This window comes from Petaurus breviceps, unplaced genomic scaffold (assembly GCF_028583685.1).
Source record: "Petaurus breviceps papuanus isolate PSGF00001 unplaced genomic scaffold, PetGlider_PUasm1.0 174, whole genome shotgun sequence".
Classification (NCBI taxonomy): Eukaryota; Metazoa; Chordata; class Mammalia; order Diprotodontia; family Petauridae; genus Petaurus; species Petaurus breviceps.
This window is the reverse complement of record NW_027185761.1, coordinates 2,627,526-2,651,181: the sequence shown is the minus strand read 5'-3', so window position 1 is coordinate 2,651,181 and position 23,656 is coordinate 2,627,526. Positions and strand designations below refer to the sequence as shown.

At 36.8% G+C, this 23,656-nt stretch overlaps 1 protein-coding gene across 18 annotated transcripts in view; it reads right to left on the bottom strand.

Moving 5' to 3' along the window:
- Positions 1–23,656, bottom strand: part of IKZF1 (IKAROS family zinc finger 1) — a 135,343-nt gene that overhangs the window by 21,336 nt on the left and 90,351 nt on the right. For 6 of the 18 annotated variants that reach the window (XM_069083693.1, XM_069083691.1, XM_069083701.1 and 3 more), the window contains exon 4: positions 8,937–9,197. The exons of 5 other annotated variants lie outside the window; for them this stretch is intronic. In XM_069083693.1, the coding sequence (XP_068939794.1) occupies positions 8,937–9,197 (261 nt within the window). Of the gene's footprint in view, positions 1–8,936; positions 9,198–10,838; positions 10,927–15,327; positions 15,388–23,656 lie in introns of those variants that run through there. 7 more of the 18 variants (XM_069083690.1, XM_069083688.1, XM_069083689.1 and 4 more) reach the window with 3 other exon arrangements.

Here is a 23,656-nt window from a genome sequence, read left to right as displayed (position 1 = left end):
AGAGAGAGAGAGAGAGAGAGAGAGAGAGAGAGAGAGAGGCAAAAAGACAGAGAGTGAGAGTGAGAGAAAGAAAGAGTGAGAGAGAGAGACATATTGAACAAAGTAAGAAGTTAAGATACTATGAAGGAAACTGTCTCCAAATAAAAGTCCTGTCTCTCCATATGGCAGGATTATAAAATCAAAGTTGCATTAATGTTGTTTGTTCTTTCTTCCCTCATATCTTCTTTCCTCATATCCTAAAACCTTAAAATTCATGTTTCTCTAAATTTATTGGAAGTTTAAATTTGAGAAGAAAGACTTTAATAGCTTAAACTGTTATGATCAGGGTTTTTGTTTTGGGTAGGTGTGGGGAATAATATTTACAATCTCTTTTGAAACCAAAGTATGTGAGACTCAAAAAATGTGTAGATCTTTCTAAGTGTGACAGCCTATGTTTTGGGTTTTAACAAAGGGGTAAACCAGTGAAAATTTACATAAGAAAAGAATGTTAAATGCTGCTATCAATCTAAGGAGTTCTGAGACTTAGGAGATCAACCAGCTGGACATTTAATTTAACCCTTCAAATCACATGAATTATTTATTTCTATGTTTCCTGGAAAAATATTTGAGTTTGTCTTTTTGAAGATGAACTCTTCAACTTGGGCAAGTGTTATGTGATTCTCATTATCATGACTTTAAGATACCTTCAAAAATATTTAATTATACTTATTTTTCTTAAGAATTATTTATTGGGCTATGCCTTCATAAGGCAGAATTTGATCCTTTAAGAACTGATTGACATGCTTTAGTTCAACTAAATATTGGCAATCTGTAGTAAATGGAAGGCTAGAAAATTCTACATTGGATTAATTTTTAAAATCTGATGAGCATCTAAACTCCAAGATATAAGCCATAATATCACAGCTGAAATGGACCATAGAGGTGGCAATGCATCTTTATAAAAGCACAACTTTTTAAAAGTCTAAAGCAAAGGAAAAAAAAAAGAGAGCTTTCAATCTATTGTTCTCTGCTTCTTAACCCCCATACCCTTCTCTCTCAATTTAGTATCTTAACTTCTCATTTTATTCAATCTGTTTTTCTCTTCTTTTTCTATGTTACTGGTTGGCCCCCTATCCTGACTCCAGGTCTGGTGACTATTATAATGGTTGGGGAAAAAAAAAACCTCATAATATCCAATTGTAGGCTGGTTGGTAGATTTCAATATCTGTATTAATGCTACAAAGCTGAATTGTGTATTCTTCCAGAGTTTAATTTCTGGATTGCACTTTCCCAAGAATGCAGAAAGGATTTAGAGTCAAATAACTCATGATATTGCTAGTCAGTCTAAATCTCTGTGTCTGATGATAAGAGACCTGGGGGGGGGGGGAGCAGATCTGAAAGCAGAATTTAAAAATAACTGAAAACTAGATCTCATTGATGGACTCCCAATATGAAGGATCAGTTAATTCTTAATAAGCAGCTTTTTCTGTCAGTCAGCATTTTATTTCTTATTTTAATTTGGAAAATTGGACATGAAAATGATGCTCAGAGGTTGCAGAGAGACCCATAAATGTGTAAGAACAAAATGTGTGTCCAGCCCCCAGTTCTCATTTTGACAAGATGAAACCTCAGGCTGTGTGGGAAAGAAAGGCAGCTGGAGAAATCTAAAGCTCTGAAGATGTACATAGCCAGTGTGTGGGGGCACAAACCTACCCACACAGATGGCACCTGTAGTGTGATCTAAGCCCAGAGTACCCATATCTAGGTTGCAAAAAAAAGAGCCTTTCCTCTGAAAAGGAACTGCAGTTTCATTTTTCTTCCTAAATTTGAAATAGACACAATAAAAAAGAATGTGTATGCCTCGGCAGGAAGAATTTTTTTTAAAGGGAGAGTAGTAAAATCAGTCTCAGATGGGGAAAGATGGGAAGCTGAGAGTCATGTCAACTTTCTTCAGAACAATACACGAAAGAAAGGAAGGCATCATTTCTTAGAAAGTAAAATCTGTCTTTTAATTTGAGTAACCAGTTCTCAAGATTTCCTGCTCTGTGTCTTACATATCTATATATTCCTGCTGGCCAGGTTTACTGGAACTCCATTTTTTCTTTTTTTGTCTGAATGCCTAAGTGTACATAAATGTGTACCTTAAGGTGTGGTGCCTTTTTTTAGGTCATACTCCAGGCAGTTAGAACAGAGTGCCAAGCCTAAAGCTAGCCTACTGGTTGGTCTCCCTGCCACAAATCTCCCCCCTCTGCAGTCCACACTCCACTTATCTTCAAAGCGGTCTTCCTAGTCTGAACAAGTCACCCTTCTACTGAATGATATCCAGGGGTTCCCCATTAACTTCGGGATCAGATAGAAACTCTTATCTTTGACTTTTAAAGCCCTTCATAGGCTGAACCTTTCCTACCTTTCCTATCTTCTTATACCTTACTTCCCCTCTACTCCAGTGACATTGGCTTTCTTGATCTTCTTCGAAGAAAACACTCCATCTCCTGACTCTACATTTTCACTGGCCCTCCCACGCTTGGACTTCTCTTCTTTCTCATCGCTGCCTCCTAGTTTCTCTGGCTTCCTTCAAGTTTCAGCTAAAGTCCCACCTTCTTCAAGAATTTTCTTCCCAATTCCCCTTAATTTTAGGCCCTTTCCTCAGCTGATTATCCCCAATTTATCCTGTATATACGTGTTTTCTACTCCATCAGATTATGTGATTTCCTTGATGGTGGGAACTATTGTTGACTTTTCTTATGTGTGCTTTTGTCTTTCGAATAGTAATTATTTAATAAACCCTTTTTGAATTAACTTGCTTCCCTAGAGATGTTCTTAGGAGGGAGTATTCCAGGGGACTACATGAGTGAATGTTACCATGGTATGTGCTAGTACAAAGATTTTCTATTTACTCTGTTGAGTTCATAATGCCACATTTAGACTTGTAATGAAAGGAATCCAATTCCTTATACTGTTCCTGAATTTAAGGGGGTTGACTGTGTGGGTAATGTTGCAGAGAAAAAAGAGGTTTGATCTTGGGGTCAGGAACACCCCAGTTTAAATCTTGTTTAATGGTGTAGTGGAAAGTGTAATTGAATTTGGAGTCTGGGGACCTGGGTTTGAATTCCTAGTTTTCACACAACTCTATGACCTTAGAAATACCTAAACCTATATGAGCCTTGGTTTCCTCATGGGTGGGGCTAGATAATAGTCTGAAGTCCCTTCTGGTTCTAAATCTATAAGCCTAATGACCCTCTACATATCTTAGCTGTGTGACCACTGGCAAGTCACTTAATCAAATGAGAAAACATATATAAAAATACTTTGCAAATCTTAAAGTTCTATATTAATGCTAGCTAATATTATTACTTCTATTAACCAACCATTCAGTCCGCTAGGCAAGTGTCCAGTACTATGACAGAAAGAACATTTAACTTAATTTGGAGCCACAGAATCTGTGTTCAAATCCTAATACTGCCAGTCATCACCTATGTGACCTGAGACAAGTCATATCCCCTCTCTCAGCCTCATTTTCTAATCCATAAATTAGGAGCTTGGTCTCTATGGCCCAAGATCTTTGCAGTTTTAATTATGATCCTATGTTGAAAGAGTCAAGTTGCCAATCTGCATTGAAAGAGATTCTATACTGGGGATTCCTGACACCAATAAAGCACAAGTCTACAGATACAGACACCGACACCGACACTGACAGACACAGACACACACACACCCTGCAAACTCAGGGCATATAAGATATGTAAAGACAGATAAAACATCCATAAGTTGCAATGACTAAGGTCCCTGCCTTCCTGACCATCTCTTAAACAAAGTCAAGCAATCATTACACCTTGAATTCATGGTAAAAACAATACTTTGTATCGGGCAGTTAGATAGCACACTGGATAGGGTGCCAGGCCTGAAGTCAGGAAGACCTGAGTTCAAATTTGGACTCAGACTGGCTGTGTGACTCTCAGACCTTAACTCCGTTTGCTTCAATTTCCTCATCTATAAAATGAAGTGGAGAAGGAAATGGAAAATCACTTCCATATCTTTGCCAAGAAAACCTCGAATGGGGTCATAAAGAGTCAGACACAACTGAAAACAACTGAACGACAAAAATTTACAACTTGAAAAGGCTTAGGAATGGACAACACGTACTCTGAATCAAATTTAAGAATATTCTTGAGGAAATTTTGTGTTAGGTAGCAAAAATCCTTTGATGCTTTTTTAGCTCAGCAGAATTCCTATCTGATTCCAAGTAAGGCATATAGTCTTTGATTCATTTAAAGAGAGGGGGCACATAAATGTACACATCTTTTTCCAGTACTTTGTAAAAAAAAAATCCAGCCTGTTCCTCACTTTAAATATTCTCTCTTAACATGCTCCTTAGGACTACCTGAAGTAGCTACAATTAGCATGCTTTTTTGGTGAGAAGGGCTTAATTATGTTTGAAACATCTGACCCATTGTGTTATTCAGCTTGCATTTATAAACACAGTTTACTGAGCACTTTTAGATTCATATCCCATCCATCTCATTTCCAGAGAGTTCATTCAACTGGATTAGTAGGAGAGTTATTATCACTGCATTCCAAGGCAGAAATATGAAAGAATAACTAGTAAACACATAGCTATTGTTGAGAGGTGTTTTTTTGGCAAGGAAAATGGAGTGGTTTACTATCTCTAGTCCATTTTACAGATTAGGAAACTGAGGCAAACAGGGTTAAATGAGTTCCCAAGGGTCCCACAGTTAGTGTGTATGTCTGGACTGGATTTGAACTCAGGCCTTCCTGGCTCCAGGCATGGTGTTCTTATCCACCACACCACCTACGTGCCCTTAGTTAAAACATATAAACCTACAACAGAATGTAAGCAATTCTGAGGATTGTTTTGCTTTTGTTCCTACGTGCTCCATATTTAGCACAATCTCTAGAACATAGTTGGGACTGAAATGCTTGTTGGATGAAAGTTAGACTATAAAGATGACTGCAGAGAAAATAGTGTTACCAATAGAAAACCATTTCTAAAAATCCCTTCCAGCTCTGGATCAAGTTATCTAAGTCAGAGGAACGGGATCTATGATATAAGTGAGATACATGTTATCACTGTCTCAGCCAAAACCAGTGAGGGGAAAAGACAAGGAATTCATGGGATCACAGATTTAGAGCTAAGAAGGACCTTAGTAGTGACTGAGTCAACTCCTCCCTCCTCACTTTACAGGTGAGGAAATGTGACTCAGAATGGAGGAAGTGACTTGTCCAAGGTCACACAGGCACATGGTAGAGTTGAAATTCCAAGCCAGGGTTCCTGTGCTTTTTTTTTTAAAAAAAAAAGTAAACAAGACAATTCCTCAGTAAGAATGAAAACCCTCTAAAGAAAAGGACCTATGTAGTATCCTCATCACAAAGGTAGAGAAGGTAGAGAACAACCTTTTGGAACACCATGGCTAATCTTAATTGATATGACAGTGCAAAAGAAGAGACAGAATCCTTAAATTCCACTATTGATTTTTGAAATGTAGAATCCATTTTCGGTGAAATATTTAAAATAGAGAACTACTGTGAGATAAACATGACTTATTGTTCCTGGCATAACTACAATTCCATTCTATCTACTTCTAAACAGGGGAGTGCTGTAAGTACACCAAGTTTAGTGCAACCAAACATTAAATTTTTAGTTTGTGTACTGATACCTTGGAAATCAGCAAGCATTAACGCATCAGGGTTTGGTTTACTGTTTTTGTTGATTATTTAGACTTAAGAAAATGACAGAGAAAAATTTAATAAACTGAAAAGTATCTCATGCATACATTTTTCTCCCCCTGTGAATTGGTTGTTAAACACCGACCAGTACACCACTGTTCTTAAACCTTGCTTTACCATAGGACATAACATCGAAGGGTGAGGCTATCACGTCTTTTTCATACTCAAGCCAGGACCCGGAAATGTGAAATCCTTCTTTTTATCAACTGATTCAGTCCACAAATGTGGTATGATCAACAGATTTCCACCTGTATAAAGCTACCCTGTAGGGCAGAGACACAGATTGATCTGTGTGAGGGAAAATGTACTGTGATGCCAGTCCTCTAACAAATCACTGAGCATAAATAATCTGTCTCAAATGTTTTCCCCACAGGCTAAAGTGGGAAAAAATAATTTGAAGATCTGCTGCCCTCTAAAAGATTGGGGATGGGTAACCGTGACTTGAATTGACTTGCATTGGAGGTAGAAGAAATCAAATATACTGGAGAGTCCTTGGTACTTTACTGCTATTTGTGGGCAGAAGTGGGTAGCAAACAGCAGGTGCTGCTATGCATATCTGCACTTGGCAGGTTTATTCATTAAATGTAATTATTCCTTTTATCAGGTCAGGCAGTCATTATATTTCAGCATTTTAGTATGCCAGAATTTTATTCATTTATCAAATATTTATTTAAGAGAATTTCACCATACATGCAGGCTTTACACGAATTAGCAGCAAAGTAATTCATTTGCAAGGTTTATTCCTTCATCAGGAATGTATTAAAATAGGCTTCAGTGTATTCTGTTAAGTGTCTATCACATAGCATCCTATTTTCACTTTAATTTTCACATCACTACAAAAGGGGGAAATGTTATTACTATTACACAGCTTTAGTTCAGACTATATGTAATGTGTCTATTTAATTGGATAATTTCAGGATTCAGGGGCCTACTTGGCAAAGCAAAGTTTGCTCATTCTAGAAGTACCACTTTCATTTAAGATAAATTCAGGGGCTAATTAGTGAATTTAGATAAAATACCTCAGGCATATTCTACATGAGTTACCTTATTTTGGGAATCTACCTCCTCTCCACCACCAATAAATCCTTTTTCAGACCAGTCAAAAATTTTTGCTTTGCAACACGGCTTGGTTATTAAATGGATTCTGCTTTTTCATTTTTTACAAACTTCACTATTTCCAATTAGTACACAGTAGGCTTGTATAAATGAGGGAACTCTTGGCTGAATAGAAGAAAGAGCTGCAGAGCTGAAATTAACTGTAGGGTAAAATAAAAAGCCTAGTGACGTCATGCTTTGGCATGCCTCCTTCTGTGTCTTGTTTTCTTCAGGTTTTGTTTTGTGGCCATGCATTGCTTTATAGATAGAAGATAGCTACCTTCTTTAGCACCCTCGAAGAATATCTCTCATAACGAATACAACAGGCTAGTGTGACCTGGGAAAAGGGTTTAGACTCATAGGATCATGTTTCTAAAAGTGAATGAAAGAGAACTCAGAGACCATCTGTTCCAACCCCCTCATTTTACAGAAGAAGAAACTAAAGCCTTAGGAGGTTGACTGCTTACCTAAAGCTAACAGCATATTCTGACCATTTAAACTCCATCCAGCCTTTGGGATGCTGATTCCATCCTATGTATTTTCATAAGTGTTCATTCTTCTAGGAAAGACTAGTAAACTCCACTTTTTTCTCTATGAGAATGTACATTTTCGCAATTTCTCTTAGGTTGTGAAGTGGGTAGATACTAACTTTCTGGGTAATTCAGAGGAGTCAGTAACATTCTCTTAAATGGTGCCACTCTAAATGAGGCCTGGCTGCATCACTGTGGAAATTCCAATGACCTCTCAGGTTAACCAAAGTCTAACTCCACAGATACAAAAGTGAGGATCTGGTTTAAATACACAGGAAGCTCCAGCATACAACCAATGACCAAATTTGCTCCATTCATATTTTAATCCCCAGACTGGGCAATACTAGTGACAGGGATCCAACAATTTTATTGGCATATTACTGCACTATTCAATCAATATGACTAAATATTAAACACACTGAGCATATCAAACCTTGAATGATGTTTAATTTATATAGCTTTACATATAAATTTATAATTTTTTTTATAAATTTATATAACTCTAAGCTCTGCAAAGCATTGCACATGTTATCTCATTTGATCCTTACAACAACCCTGTGGGGTAGGTAGTATTATTCTTCTTATTTTACAGATGAAGAAACAAAAGCTAAAATGATTAGATGACTTTCCCAGGGTCACACAGTTAGTAAGTGTACAAGGTAAGATTCGAATACAAGTTTTCCTGCCTCAACTATAGCACTCTCTCTCCACCATGCCACTTAGTTGCCCTTAGTTTACTGTTTCTCATACCCTACTTTACACCTTAAGGAACCCCCTTCTCTTTAGGAGTGGAGAACATTCTAGGAATGAATGCACAATGATCATATCTACCTGAAATCAAGTAGAATTCTAATTTTAGCCGTTATAGAGATAAGATGCAAATGCTCTTTCTTTTTTGTATTACACTACTCATATAGCTAACCATTTCCCTGGGGCAGTCACTGACATTCTAGTCTTTTCTTTTTTATCAGTTATACATTAGAGATAGTGAAACTGAAACAACATTCAGATTTCCATACATTCCCATTTGGACTATTTTTTCAAGGCCCATTTGTGCCTTTTAAATTATGAACAAAATTTAGTTAATATGAAATGTTTCTAAAATTTTAAGCTTTGTTAGGAAAGAATTGAAAATATACATGTTGATCCTATGCTTATCATCTAATGTAGTTAATTTGTCAGTGGTTCTTACCCTTCTAACACATAGGAAGCAGATTCACTTAGGGCTATATAACATTAATTAATTCAAAGCATGCTTAAAACAAACAATTTCTTATGTGTCAAGGTAGGCCCATGATAGGAAACACATACTGTTTGTTGGCACTTAAATAATCAATCTTTTCCCCCCTCTTTCTCCCCTTTAATTTGTAGTATGGATTTGACAGTTTTAGATACTCTCTTGAACTTTATTCTCAGGTAAGAAAGATATGTTTTCCTTCCCTTCATCATTTCAAATGATTCAAGATACTTCAAAACAAGTCAATTTGGAGCATGCTCCCAACCCAGAAAAGAAACAAGTTTGTTCTATGCAGGTGACCCATGGGACCATTTCTAGGCCCCCAAAGGAGAAACTATGTGGGGCCTTACCAGTGTGGCTTCTTTTGTGAACCATGAGCACATTGGGACCGATGCAAATGATCCCACAGATATCACATTTTAGCTTTCCGTTAGGAAGTCGAATGCCTCCAACGCCAGACAAAGCTTTGCTGCCTTGGCCATTGTGTGAACCATTCATTTTCTCTCCCGAGGCATCAAGCATTCGTAAATCCTCCGCACATTCTTCCCCATTCATTTCACAGGCACGCCCATTCTCTTCATCACTCTGAGTCTCTACTTTAACATTACTGGCTGAAAGAAATAATACAGGATGCCACTCAGTTTCATTGCAAAGGAACAACAAACAGAAAACAGTGGCAAAAAAGACAATCAAATAAAAAAGGGTAACTTGCTATATGCGCAAAGGGGATTAAATGATATACCAAGGTGAGAGCAGTCATGTATGGGATGGCTTGTTCTGTGTGGGTAACTTCAATGGTCTATGGGGCAATATGGAATGGAAGCCAAGCACCCAGATACAAAGCATTAACGGCTCATCATTGATGACTTGATTGCATTCCAAAATGATCTGATTGCTAGGCACAGGTATGCTCATGTAAAGTTCTGACTTTAAACATTTTCTCACCTATAAAGCATGCAAAAGCCACCACTGAATGGTAAATCACTACAATGCTGGTTTTTCCCCTAGAGCCTTACAAATATTATTAGATGGGGGAGGGTGAAGGGCAAATATAGCTATAAAAATATACCTATCTATACTCAGATACGTGTCTGTGTATGTTAATTTCTATATATATTCATTCTCTCAAATGAAATCAGAATTTCTCCCACCTTTATATTAATCTCATTTTCCTGAGAGCACCTGATAGAGATTGACATTCTAATTCCTAATCATAATAAATGAAATTTGTGAAACAAAATGAACAAAATATTTTTTCTGAATTATGAGCCAAATTCCTCCTTTAGATTGCTAAGGGGGTGATTCACAGTAGTCTGTGAATGTCATAGAGCTCTAATCATTTCTCCAAGAAAGAACAGACCGTGGGAGGAGTTTGTATTAATGAAGAAAAATTCATGATTGGCTCTGAGATTTGTTCTACTGTGTCACATGAACGATAATTTTCATTTCATTCACACATTTTGCCTTGTAAAGAGTACTGGAAAGATTTTACTTGCCCTCTTCTGAAGTACTGACTCATAACACACTACTAGAAATCATATATGCACAGAATAAATTGAGACAGTAATACTCTTTGCCAGGGAAAATAACTGTACTGTAACTGTATATCTAGATCAAGGCTACTACAGCTTTTTAGACTGATGCTTTAAATATAATTTAACTAATTTAATCATCTGATGACTCCATTAAAGTCTTAATCCCATCCCTCATCCTAATGTGCACATACATTTGACCTGGTCCTGAAGTGTCTGCTGAGTATGAGCCTGGTGACAGGCTGTGTGCATATTATCTGAGAACCAGCTTGAGAGAGGGTCATTAGGAGCCAAGAGATAATGAACTGTCTTGACCACAGCAAGAAGTCAGGCCACTAAATAGTATGAAAATTATAAACTGTATGGATGGAGACTACCCACACCAATGAAATCCTAGAAGAAACCTTTGGATAGTCACTAAGAAACAACATTCGTTGATTTGAAACACTGTCAAGCTAAGTTCCCATAGCTGAGTTTTACATGGAGTCAAACATTTCTATGACTTTGGAATAGATGTGGTAAGCAGAAGTATACCATGAAGACACTGCCCTCTCTGCAGAAGGCTCAGCTTTGGTCAAACTAGGCTGTATCATACTTTCTTTGTAGGAAAATCACTATAAAATATTATCAATCAATAAACTAATTAGCTTATTAGATCCCCTAGGTCCCCAGATATAAGGAAATGGTGTGAGGTCCAGAACCCATGGGCTACATTCTTACCTTTGGACCAGCCTTTTGAAAGGCTGACTCAGACTGAGAATAAGCACCATGGACAAAATAACAAGTATTTTCCCCAATTTTATCAAGGGAGGCAACCTTTCAAAAGAAAAAAACAATGAAGATTCTCAAAGTGACTGGAAAATGAAACAAGATTCTTTGAATGGCAAGAGAGTAAATGTTACTGTCATTACATGAGAAAAAGAGAAAGGGGTAAAAATGTCCTAAGTTTGTGGTTTGGCAAATGGTGGGTGTGGATTAGTGAATTCTCTGAGATATCTCTAAGATAGCTGTTGTAACATTAATACTTAACTGACACTTTGGGGGTAAAGTTATATAAATATAAATTTGGAAGGCCTTGTAACTAGTTTCCTAAGCTGCTTTGGCACATTAAGGAAACAGAAATGTCTTTAATGAACACTGATTTAACTTGGAAAAATTTTAAATTATCAGCTTCAGAGTGTTGAGTTCAACCATGTAGCATGGTTTTCAAATGAATTCTGGGATACAGTGGTCTGAATAGCCTTCATCCAAGAAGTTCTTAATGGAGTAATAATTTATAAAATGATTGGCTGTACAGAAGTATAGATTTTGTGGTTTTAGAATAAAGAAACTAATCCATAGAACACTTATAATACATGTTCCCTACATTTAGTCATGATTTTACACCAAGGGGAGACTAGAGTGGAGTTTATTTTTCTCTTCATAGAACTTAGAGCAGTGAAGCCTTCTGGAGACTATTTAGTACAATCTCCTCAGTTTAAAGAGGAGAAAACTGAGGCCCAAAGAAGGGAAGTCATTTGCCTAATGCCAATCAAGTAGTAAATAACAATACCAGAATTTTAATCCAATATTCTCTACCTCCAAGCCTTCCAATTATACTACCTGCCTTAGTTAAAATGTGGATATTATTGCCAGCATAAGAAAGGTCAGTCTGCTTTTCCTTAGTGTTAAGATATGCAATTGCTTTGCTGTTTGGTTTAGTGGGCCCCATAACTAGGGTGTTTCTGATTCTCCCAGGACTTCCTGGATTACAATAGGAATGAATAACTGCAGAGATGCTATCTTCGTGTGGTTGGGTAAGTGGGACAAGTTGCTTGACTAGGGAGATGGAGCAGAATGTCAGAAAGGAAACGGGAGAGAACTGTATGGGTTCTGAAGAATGAAACGGTGATAAAGTCTTAAACATAGTGGAGGGTGTGGGGATATGACCTATGTGGGAAAGTAGATGATATATATGGAACTTCTTTGGGAGGGAGAAGGGCAGCCTAGCGAAAGGAAGAGATCTGCCAATCTTTTCCTATAATAGCTGGAGTAGGAAAACATTCACCAGGTATCCAGGCAAGAAACTGGAATAGAAAGGAGAAGCAGGAAATGTATTTTAAAAGGAACATTTGTGAAGATGTAAGAGAGATTCATTGAAGAATTAATGGGGTTATGAATGTCGAAAGACTTGTAAAATGTGTGACTATGGTCTATCCGGGGAGGAATAAAGTTGGAAGGCAGACATTGGGTTGTATTTCATCTCAGCCACCAGGAGGCATCCTCGGAACAGAAAAACCTGGTTGCTGCCTACATCACCTGTGGGTGAGTGGGGAAGAGGATGAGGAAGTAACATTCAAACAGCCATAAGCATGGGTCGTTCACAAGAGCTGTTTCTGTGCCTAAGGAGTATGCATGAGCTGTGTTAAGTGTATATCCATTTATGTGTGTACACCTCTAGATGCACGCATATTGATACACTGAATATTTCAAAGCACTAAGGAATTGGGGAAATTAAATTATTCACTAAAACTTTTCTAAATTGTATAAGATAGCTACCTAATTAAAGTGGCATGAGTTGGTCACCATTCATGAATACAAATATATATAGAAAGACATGTATACACACATTGACACATATATGTGCACACATACATACATATATACACAGAGAGATACTAACACATTATATATTAGGTTTTATGAAAAACTGTTCCTTATATCTCTACTTATACACACAAACATATCTATATGTATATAAAAGTACTACAAGCAAATGGTAAAGGATTGAATTAAATAGTACAATATGACTTAAATCTTAAAGTTTCTCAAACTTAATGAAAGAGTATCGTAAATGTAGTTTTTGTGTACCGTTTTTTTGTCTTTTTTTCTACTTATCAAACTATTTCCATAACAGGGCTCTCCTTTTCAGATCACATCAAACTTAGTATTACAACTCTACTGTTTTCAAAATTTTAACTTGTTAAAGTTTCTTTATAACAGTAATACAATTTCAGCATGAAAAGTTGAATCAGAGAGAAGCAAATAAGACTGTGTAAAATATTTAAAGTAATTTATTTATGTTAAACATTCTGCAAGGGATTAATTTTGACAGTTACATTTTCCCACCCTATTAAAAAAAAGGATAGATTACTGTTAAGTAGTATGTTCAGAAACCTGCATAGATATCAGGTCTAAAAAAGAAAAACACAAACAAAAAACCAAGTCAACTCTATATTTCTCCCTTTCCCCCCAAAAAAAAATCCAACAAAAAACCCAAACTGCCAAAAACCCAAATAGCTTTAGTATTAAGGGCAGATTTGGTAAACTGGAGTGTCATTGACCCCTTTTTAAAGTAGTGCTGTTTGGGCACATCCATCTCTCCTGTATCTATTCAAACTGCCTCTTCAGTGCTGCTTGGTCAGTCTTATTGACCCTTCTTTGTTCCCAAACAGTATGGTTTCTCTACTTCAGTTCCAGAATGGTGACCAACTCACTTCACTTTAATTAAGTAGCTGTCTTGTACAATTTACAAAATGTTCAGTGAGTTATTCATTTTCCCAAACTTCTAATACTTTGAAATACTCATCCAAAGAAGGTTACAAAGATATCTTTTTATCAATTTTGTCCCTTTCCATTTGACAACTGTTCATCATAAAAAGAAATAGAAATTAACTTTTTTGGGGGGTTCAACAACATCCATTGGAGAATATTCAGCATGCACTTAGTATTTTAATACATGACACATTGTTTCATTCAGCAAGATATGATACAGCGATGATGTCATTTCACCTCAAAGGCTCAAATAGAGCAGAATGTCAGAAAAGTGCATTAATTAATATTACTGAAGGGAACATAGGGCTCCATTTTTATGTCTCTCATAAAATGAACAAAATAACCTCTTTTTATTTTTCAAAAACAGTTCTCAGCATCTGCCTGTGACAGAAACTGTGCACATGGTATTAGGATTCAAATTATGCTCCTTATTGGACAATAAAATTAATAAGAGTAGTGCTTTATTTTTTTTAAAAGCAATAGGGGTTAAGTAACTTGCTCAAGGTTACATGGCCAGTTATTTCTGAGTGTGGTGCTGAGTATCGGAGCCCAGATTTGATCCCCAGGTTATCCCGACACTCTTACTCACTGAGCCACCTGGCCACCCCTATGAATAGTGCTTTATATTACTAACAGAACTGCCTCCATTACCATAGTTCAAATCCTGGCTTTGTTGCTTGCTATCTGTGTGACTCTGGACAAGTCACTCAACCTCTGTGGGTTTTGTCATCTGTAAAATGAGAAGGTAGGGCCAGATGACCTCTGGGATCTTTTTCTTAGCCCCAAGTCTGTGTTCCTGTTCTTCTAAAATGCATCATCACTATGTGGTATGTCATCCAAACATCCAAGAACACAATTTACAGATTTTACTTTAAAAATATAAAATCATTGAAAAAAAGCTTTTCCATATTTCTAAGATACTTATACTCATTTATCTATAAAATGTCTCTTTTGGGGTTATGGTATATATATACATGTACATATCTTTATCATACATATATGCATATGGATATAAATATAGATATGTATCTATATGCATCTACAAAAAAACAACTACACCCATAAACACAGAGCATGCAACATGCAGTGATTTCCTTGGAAGTAACATGGCAGTCAAATGAATCATACCACCATACTATTTGCAATAACTGAAACAAATTTTGGGGAAAAATGGTCACCTTAAATGACACTTATGATTGTTATAATAAGCTGAAGTGGAGAGTTATCACAATTATCTGGACAATTCAAGATCACCAAAATTTTCTTCAATGAAAAGGAGCTTTTCCTCAATGCCTGAATCATCCCAATTATCTTTTGAGTATGGATTAAATTCACTAGATAATTACTCCACTCTCCATTTCACTTTTTCTATAGTCTTACTATAGGATTAAATGTAAAATGTTCATCAATGCTAAGTATTAACTGTTTCTGAAAGCATATGGATTCATAAGGATGAAAATTTGAAACCTTTCATAGTGATTTAAAGTACTCATAAAAGAGATATATTCCATATATTGTTTTGCCAATCAAATATTAAATGGCATATGCCATTCATTGGGTTCTTAAAAATGTGTAACACTGAATACCAAGCACTGGAATGAACAACACCAAGCAAAAAAAAAATGGATTCAATGTCAATGGGCTGTCATTTTCTAGAAGCAAATTGTATACTTACGAGAATAAGATTTTGGAATTAATGCGTGAAAATCCCTAAAGCCTTCAGCCCCATATGTAACTGCAATAAAGAAGGCAAACAGGAAGCACGGTTGTGATATTGCTAGAGAAATATAGTAAAAGTCAAAAAAAGATGACATTATTGATTGAAAACCGGTCCTTACCTAACCACATGGCATACCATCAGTCATAATACAAGGAATATGGAAAAGATATAGTCAACATAAATATTTAGGATAGCAATTATCAAACAGATGAAAACCACAATTTGCTCTTTTTAGTGATCTGACCCAAGGAAGTTCTCCTCAAGTTTTTATACTCTGTGGATACCTGAAGGATCTATGGTGAACCCTATATGAGATCCTTCTATCAGCAAAAATCGCCGATCACAATCTGTCTAAGATGAGTCCTGGGGAGTTGCCTGTGGTACAGGGAGGCTGGGTCACTTGCCTAATGTCTTTCTGATTTCAAGCCCAGAATACTATCCACTGTGCCACATGGTTTCTCTTCTGTAAGGGTGAGAAAATAACCACCCTGACTCAGTTTTCCCACTTATGTAATGGGAGTATGTGGTAATACAGTGACAAGTAATGAGAACAAGGACAAAGATGTTTTTGAAAAGAGGATCTGCAGCAGAGCTTCTTAACTTGGAGTTTGTGAAGTTGTTTTTGAGAAACATTACATTAAATCAATTATGGCTAGCACAACTAATGTTAATGTAATTAATAATAGTATTGTTAATGATGTAAATATTTAACATACTATTCAATATAACCGGTTTCCTTTGTAGTCCTGAGCATTTTATTTCATGAATTTAAAAGCATTATCGTGAGGGACCTATAGGCTTCACTATAGACTGCCAAAGGATCTGAGACAAAAAAGGTTCAAAATCTTTCATCTACAAAACCATTCAAATTAGCATAAAATTACCATATCCAATAAAAGTTTAACTATGTAGCCATGAGATTATTTTGAATTTCAATAGTTTTGTTGCTAGAAATGATTTTATGTTAAAGCCAATCTTCAGGTGCAGTCTATAGATCACAAAGGCACACATTTGATTTGTCAAGAAGTAAAGTCAAACGGGCGTAGCCCTCAATAGTGTGGAAAGTGTCTAAGTTTAATTGCCAAGTGAAATGTTGACCATTCCGAGTGGATAAGGTATGTAACAGAACTGGACAAGATGCCCTGATTCACCTTTTATTTATTAAGGACAGGAGTTTCAATCACACTAGCCATGATTTCAAGGAAATGTTTTTCACTGCATTCCATAGCACTGAACAGACAAGATAATATGGAATTCAGGAAAAAAAAATTTCAAAAAATTCATTTAAAGGCCTAAGTTTTTGACAAATTAATGGGGAGGGGTGGCTTTTAAATATATAAATCATACTGGAAACCAGAGTAGGGGGTAGAAGTAGGCAAGGTAATTGGATAGCTAGGGTGAGAAAAGGCACATTTAAAATATTACTAATTTTGTAAGTTAATTAATATTTATAAATTCACAAAATTTAATGTCAGAATTTATTTTGTGATATCATGTTGCATACATAATACTGAAAGTAGTTAGCAAACCATAGGAGGTGTACTTTTCAGACCTCATTGAGCATACACAAATACCCACCCTCGACTCTATGAGGTTAATAAAAAACGAAGTATGGCAATACCAATTAAATCGATCATTTACACTACAGAAATTGCTGGCAGGATAGTTTCATTTGGATCCAAATCACACGATGGTTTCTGAGTTCAAAAGATGAAGAAATGCTAGATGATCTCCTATGCCTGATTAGGGTTATTTATAATAAGAAGAAATTGCAAAAATTCACTTTATTCCACTCCATTATGTACAAGATCCAGTAGTAAGTAGCTACCATGCATATTTCTGGTAAATATGCAAATTCTAAAGCTACACATAATAACCAGATCATATTCAGTACACTAAAGATTTTCCTAGTACATAAACAACTCCCTCTGAATAAGGAAGGTAGCATTTGAAGCTTTATTTTTCTCTTTCATGCTACCTAAATGCCACTGACAAGCGTGAGTCAATGAAGCTATACACATATTCTCAGACACACAAAAGCATGACAAACTTGACAATGAAACTAGTACTAAAGAAGGATTTGAAATAAGTAGTAATTCACATTGATTGGCACCACCACCATCCCAAACACCTTTGTATATAATCATCCGGGCATATGCTGCATCCCTACAGCAAATTATAAACTTCATGAAGTCTTCGCATCTCTAGCACCCATGGTAATAGACCTCTGGCTGGTAAGAGACCTCAGAGACCACCTAGTCCAACTTTTCTTGTTTTACAGATGATGAAACTGAGAGCCAAAGAAGGTAAGCAATAATAATAGCTAGCATTTACATAGAACCTACAAAGTGCTAGGCACTCTGCTAGATGCTTTACAAATAGCATGCCATTTGATCCTCACCTAACTTGTAGGTGTTATTATTATCCCCATTTTACAGTTGAGGAAACTGAGGCAGACTTGCCCAGAGTCATACAGATGTTAATTGTTTGAGGCTGAAGTTCAACTCAGGTCTTCCTGATTCCAGGCTCATTGTTCTGTTTACTGCATTCTAAAATCATATTGGTTATGGGCATTGGTGGAGAGATCTGAATTCCTAGCTCCCTGACTCCTCAGCCAGTGCTGTTTCTGATTATTGAGCAGGTACTTAATGAATTGGACTGAACTAATTGCATCCACACTTTCTGCTCTGCTTTCAAGAAGCCAGTAGGAAAAGTCCTGAACAATGAGTGTATCTGCTTCTGTTTCTTAGCAAAGGGAATGCTCTCCCAATTTATTACTGTTACTTGCTACATTATGATAACGTCTATATTTCAGTTTCTAGTATAACTTACTGATTTACTTATAATAAGAGATCTTTTTAGTGTCTCATGGAAAGCAGCAGTCACAATTCTTTGCATTACTTCTGGTGGGATTTTTTTTTCAGGGCTAACCTGGAGTAAGTGGGGCAACTGGGCCATAGTATCTTTTGCCCCCCATATAAGGAAATCAGAAAAAGGTGGACAAACACCGAGGAAGGCCAAGGTCCTTGCTCTAGAGGCAGGAGCTATGAGAGTGACATGAGGAGTGGGGAGACAAGTTTATTCTTAATGATTCTTTTTGGGTCACTAATTAAAATTTTTTTTTTCATATTGCTTCAAACTTCTCAAACCTATTTTTGGAAGATGGTATAGACCTAAGAAGTCAACACTTTAAATTAAAATTTAGCTTCCTAAATTTACTGAAATTTGCTATTCTAAATTAAACTAATTTCCATTGGTTTGGAAGAATGCTTTTTATTCCTAGAAATCATTAACCAAGAGTTTGTAATCACTTTCTCAGGTCACTTCATAATTCACCTAATCAAACTGAGTAGAAGAGTGAAAAGGAGAAATTAAAACATGTGAGTAATGTCAACAAGTCAACAGGCATTTATTAGGCACCTACTCTGTGCTAGGCACTAATCTAAATGCTGGGCGATACCAAAAGGAAATATTATACCTTCTTTTTCAGTGTATACTTATTTGTGTCTACAATTATGAGATTTTAATACCTACTGTCAATTCAAATAGAGGCAATTATTTGAAAACTAAAAAATAATTATATTCCACATCCAAGTTGAAAGCTGGCTTATGATAGTCTCTGAGGGTGGTAAAAAGATTTAGACTCAAGTTCAGAATGAAACTAGAAGTGTACTTGTACACATATTTTAAAAATTACGTTCGCCTTTTGGGCCAACTCAGGTCATTATTGTCACATTAACTAGGTTAAATATGGTTTGAAGTGATTTTACAGCTTCTCTATATCTGGTCTTTAATAGGTTCATTTTCTAAAATTGCCACATTGTGATTAAGCTAAGAAAATAGGTATTAAGCTAGGAAGGTAGACAACTGGGAAAGTGATGGGAAGATATTTTACATAAGTGAATAAATATGCTAACATATTTACATTAGAGTCAATTAAATCTCATCTCTAACACTACCTATGTGTCTTTAGGCAAGTAATTTAACATCTCTGTGCCTCAGTTTCCTCATCTGTAAAATGATGAGGCCTGATAAAATGGCCTCTGAGGTCCCTTCAATATCTAAATCTATGATCCTGTGACAGATTCAACAAATATTCCTTTTATTTCTATAACATATCAATGACACCATGCTAATATCTGGGGAACAAAGGCAAAAATGAAACAATCCTTTCTTCAAAGAGGTTATGGACTATTGTGAGGAATAAAACATGTATGAAGTGAGCTAATGCTAAAAATATGCAAAGTGATATAAAATGACTTTGAGAGGAATTAGAGCAATACCTTGAATAGGTCATCTATAATCTTCTAATAGGAAAGGATTCCTTGGAAAGGCTAAACCAATGGAAGCTTGTGTTTTGAGTATAGACAGGCTTGGCAATACTTCCTTAGGACTGGCCTCACTAAGCTTAAACTCATCACCAGGATGATCACAGCATGATGACTATTTTGGGTACAACTCGTAAGCTCTATCTACTAAAGCATAGGGGATTTGGTGAAGGGAATGCCCCCATCAATGAAATCCTAGGTCCTTGAAGGGTTTATGTTATTGACTGTAGGACAAACTTAGAAATCATTTTTCTTGCGAACATTTGCCCTCAATATTCTCTTCCTTAAGAAGGTGAGGGCTTACTGTATTCTTCTCACAGAAGAGGCAAACTAGGGACTGAACTGAGAAGATCTTACTCTCATTCTTATTTCTTTGTTCTCCAGTATCTCCCAACCTTCCCTCTTTACTGAGTCCTTGTTCTTGCATTTTTTTCTGCCATTCTAGACCTAGAACTGGAATGGACCTAAGAAAACCATCTAGTCCAATCCTCCCATTCTACAGGTGAGGGAACTGAAACTCAGGGGAGCTAGATAATTTGCCCAAGGTGACACAGGGAATAAGGAGAAGAATTTAAACCCAGTTCCACTGACTCCAGAACCCCCATGTACTCTTTCCATTGCACTGCTCTCTCATATCAAATGCACATGTCTCCCCAGTTTTGAAAGAACTTTCACTTGATCTTGCTTCCCCCTTTGGCTATTCTTCTACTTCCTTTTTCACTGCTAAATTTCTTAAGAGAGTGGTCTATGCCTGTTATCTCTATTTCCTCCCCACTTATTGCCTCCAAACCCAGCTATGATCTAGCTCCTCTTTGTACTACTCAGCAAGCTTAAAGTACCCTATTAAAAGTCACCAATAACCTCTTTAATAACCAATCATCCCTTAGTGAGATAAAGTTCCTTCTCATACTGAATTTAAATCTGGTTCTCTTTAACTCCCTGACACTGATCCTAATTCTGCTCTCTCCTATATTACAGGGTGTTAAAAAAAATGTAAAGATATCTTCCTCTCCTGTCTAGGCTAAATATCCTCAGTTCCTTCAAATGTTCCTGGGAGGGTTTCAGGTCCCCTTACAATACTGACTTCCCTGTGAATGAGCTCTAGTCTGCTAAGGTCTCTAAAAATTTGGTGTCCAGAACTGAACAGAATAGGCCAGATGTGGTATAATCAGCACAGAGTACATGGGATTATCACCTACCTTGATTTGAACACTGCATTTCTATCAAGGCAGCTGAGGATTTTTTTTTGACTTTTTTTGGCAACCCCATCATACCAGCCCACTAAAACCTTATTCTTTTTTTACATGAACTAGCAATGTTTCTCCATCCTGAACCTGGACATTTACTTTTTCTTTTAATACAAAGGACAAGACCTTCCATTTATCCTCATAATGAATAGAGGAGATTAAAGAAGATATGGAAAACTGGTTAGTTTCTCTTGCTTCTGACTATTCTTCATTCCAGTGTGTGAGTCTGTGTGTTCTATTTAGGACTGGGTTTACAGGCCACTGTCCTAGAGAAACTGGATTCTACTTAGGGTTCCCCTAGTCTGTCTATTGAAGGATGGCTGCTAAGTTGTTTTCGTTGATAATGAAACTACGTAGCATGGGTGGTCCACGATAATGTAGGCTCCTATCTGAGCCAGCAGGTTCGGACTGGGCATCTTACATCAGCACTGAGACTACAGAAGGGAATCATAAGCACCTATCTGGTCTACTATGACACCTGTCTTTTGAGCTCACATTTGATTTTGTATTAATACTTGTTTGCATACAATGATCTCCCTTATTAGACTGTATGTCCCTCAAGTCATTTGTAAGGAAGGACCATATTTTATATATCTTCACTTTTCTCTTACTGCCTACCACAGTACTTCATATATAGCAGGCCCTGTTATTATCCCCATTGAATTCCATCCTGGTAGATTCAGTCCATTACTCTTGTCCTTTGAGAGCTCATTAGTTTTATCATTTGGAAAAATTCTAGAACATATAACTAAAGGGATGGTTTACAAGCATATAAGCATTAAGAAACTAGCTAATCAGTACAAGCCAGTAGGGGCTCATCAAGAAAATGTCATGTACCAGATGTGGTCGCAAGCACCTGTAATTGGGTGGGTAAGCCTAGTAGTTTGCTTGAGCTCAGGAGTTCTGAGTAGCAATAGGGTTAAGTCAATCATTTTCTGGCCCGAATATGGGGAGGCCCCCAGAGTGGGGGGGCATCAGCCTGCTTAAGGAGGAGCAAAATGACTCTGGTTTGAAATGTAGCAGGTCCAAGATTCCATGCTTATCAGTAGTGGAAATAGGCCCAGGAGTGGATGCTGTAGTTCAAGCCTGGGAAAGAGGAGAATAAGAAAGAAATGAAGAAAGAAAACAATAAGAGAAGGAAGGAAAGAAAGGAAGAAAGGGAGGGAGGGAGGAAGGAAGGAAGGAAGGGAGGAATAAATGAAAGAAGAAAGGAAGAAAATGAGAAAGAAAATCATGTCAGAATAAGCTCTTTTTAGAATTCTAAGGGCATTTTTGGACTTGAGTAAGGCATATGAAAAAGTCTCTCATGGTATCCTCAAGAATAAATTAGAGCTATGCCAGCTATATGATGGACTTGAAAGTGGATGAATGGTATTAACCAAAGAATAGACTGATGTCTACTAGGAGTGATGTAAGTAGAAGAGTACCCCCATGGACCAATGACTTATCAACAACATAATTTTTATCAATAACTTAGAGACATTGATGTTCGGCTTATCAAGTTTATGGAAGACAATGCTTCAGAGGGATATCTATACATTAGACAACAGAAGGGGGATCCAAAAAGATTTCAATAGGCTATTATGATAGGCAAAATCTAATTAGGTGAACTGCAATGCATTTGGGCTCAAATGCATCATTTACATAAACACAGAGGCAGGGACATGTTTCCAGACAGCAGCTGATCTGAAAAAGATCTGGAGGTTTCAGTGAACTGCAGGTTCAACGTGAATCAACAGTACAATGTAGCATCCAAAGAAAGAGATACAATTCTAGGGTGTATGTTACCTAAAACAAGGGAAGTTACAGTTTTGCCCTGATGGGGGATGTGTTATTTCTTGGTGTCATATTTTAAAAAGGATATTGCCAAGCTATGAAGAGGCTTGAAATTATTTAATGGGATTGCCTGAAGAACTTGGGGAAGTTTAGCAGGGGTGAAGAGGAAGGCTGCTGTCTTGTGAAAGATTCGTATTATGTCAGGCCATAGAAGGTAAAACTAGGAGCAGAGAGAAGTTAGAGAAGCAAATTTTTGCTGATCGTAGAGAAAACCACTCTCTTGATCAATAAGAGCTCTCTAAAAGTGTAATAAACAGCTTTAGGAGTTAGTGAGTTCCCCACTGACATAAATCTCCAAGTAGAAGATGGATGATCACTTCCCGGGAATTTCTATTCAAGTATGTATTGGATTAGAGGGGAGGCAGTATGCTACTAAGGCAAGTGCACTGCTTTGGCACCTTCTACTTTGAGCAAGTTGCTTAATCTCCTTGGGCCTCAGTTTCCAAGGAATTTGGACTAGAAAGTTACCATGTCCTTCCAGTTGTAAGATACATATTTTTTTATCTTTCTTAGTTTGATAGCATTCACAAATTTCATATATGCATACATACACACATATATTTATGTGTATACACACACAATTTGTCTTATACAAATCACTTATCAATATGTTGAACAAAACAAGGACAAAAGACCAAAGCTCTTAAGCATAGGGCTTCCTTCCTCTGATTCCCTTCAATCAACACTCATCTACTCATTCTAACACCTACGCATTCACCTTACTATTATGCAGTCCACATTTCTTCACCTGGTCTGCATTACTGTAAAAGACTTTGTCAAATACTTTGAAGAAACCACGATATACTAAAAGGAAATGAAGTTAGCTTAGTATTTTTCCCACATTGTCTTTTTAGCTTGCCTACTTTTAAAAAT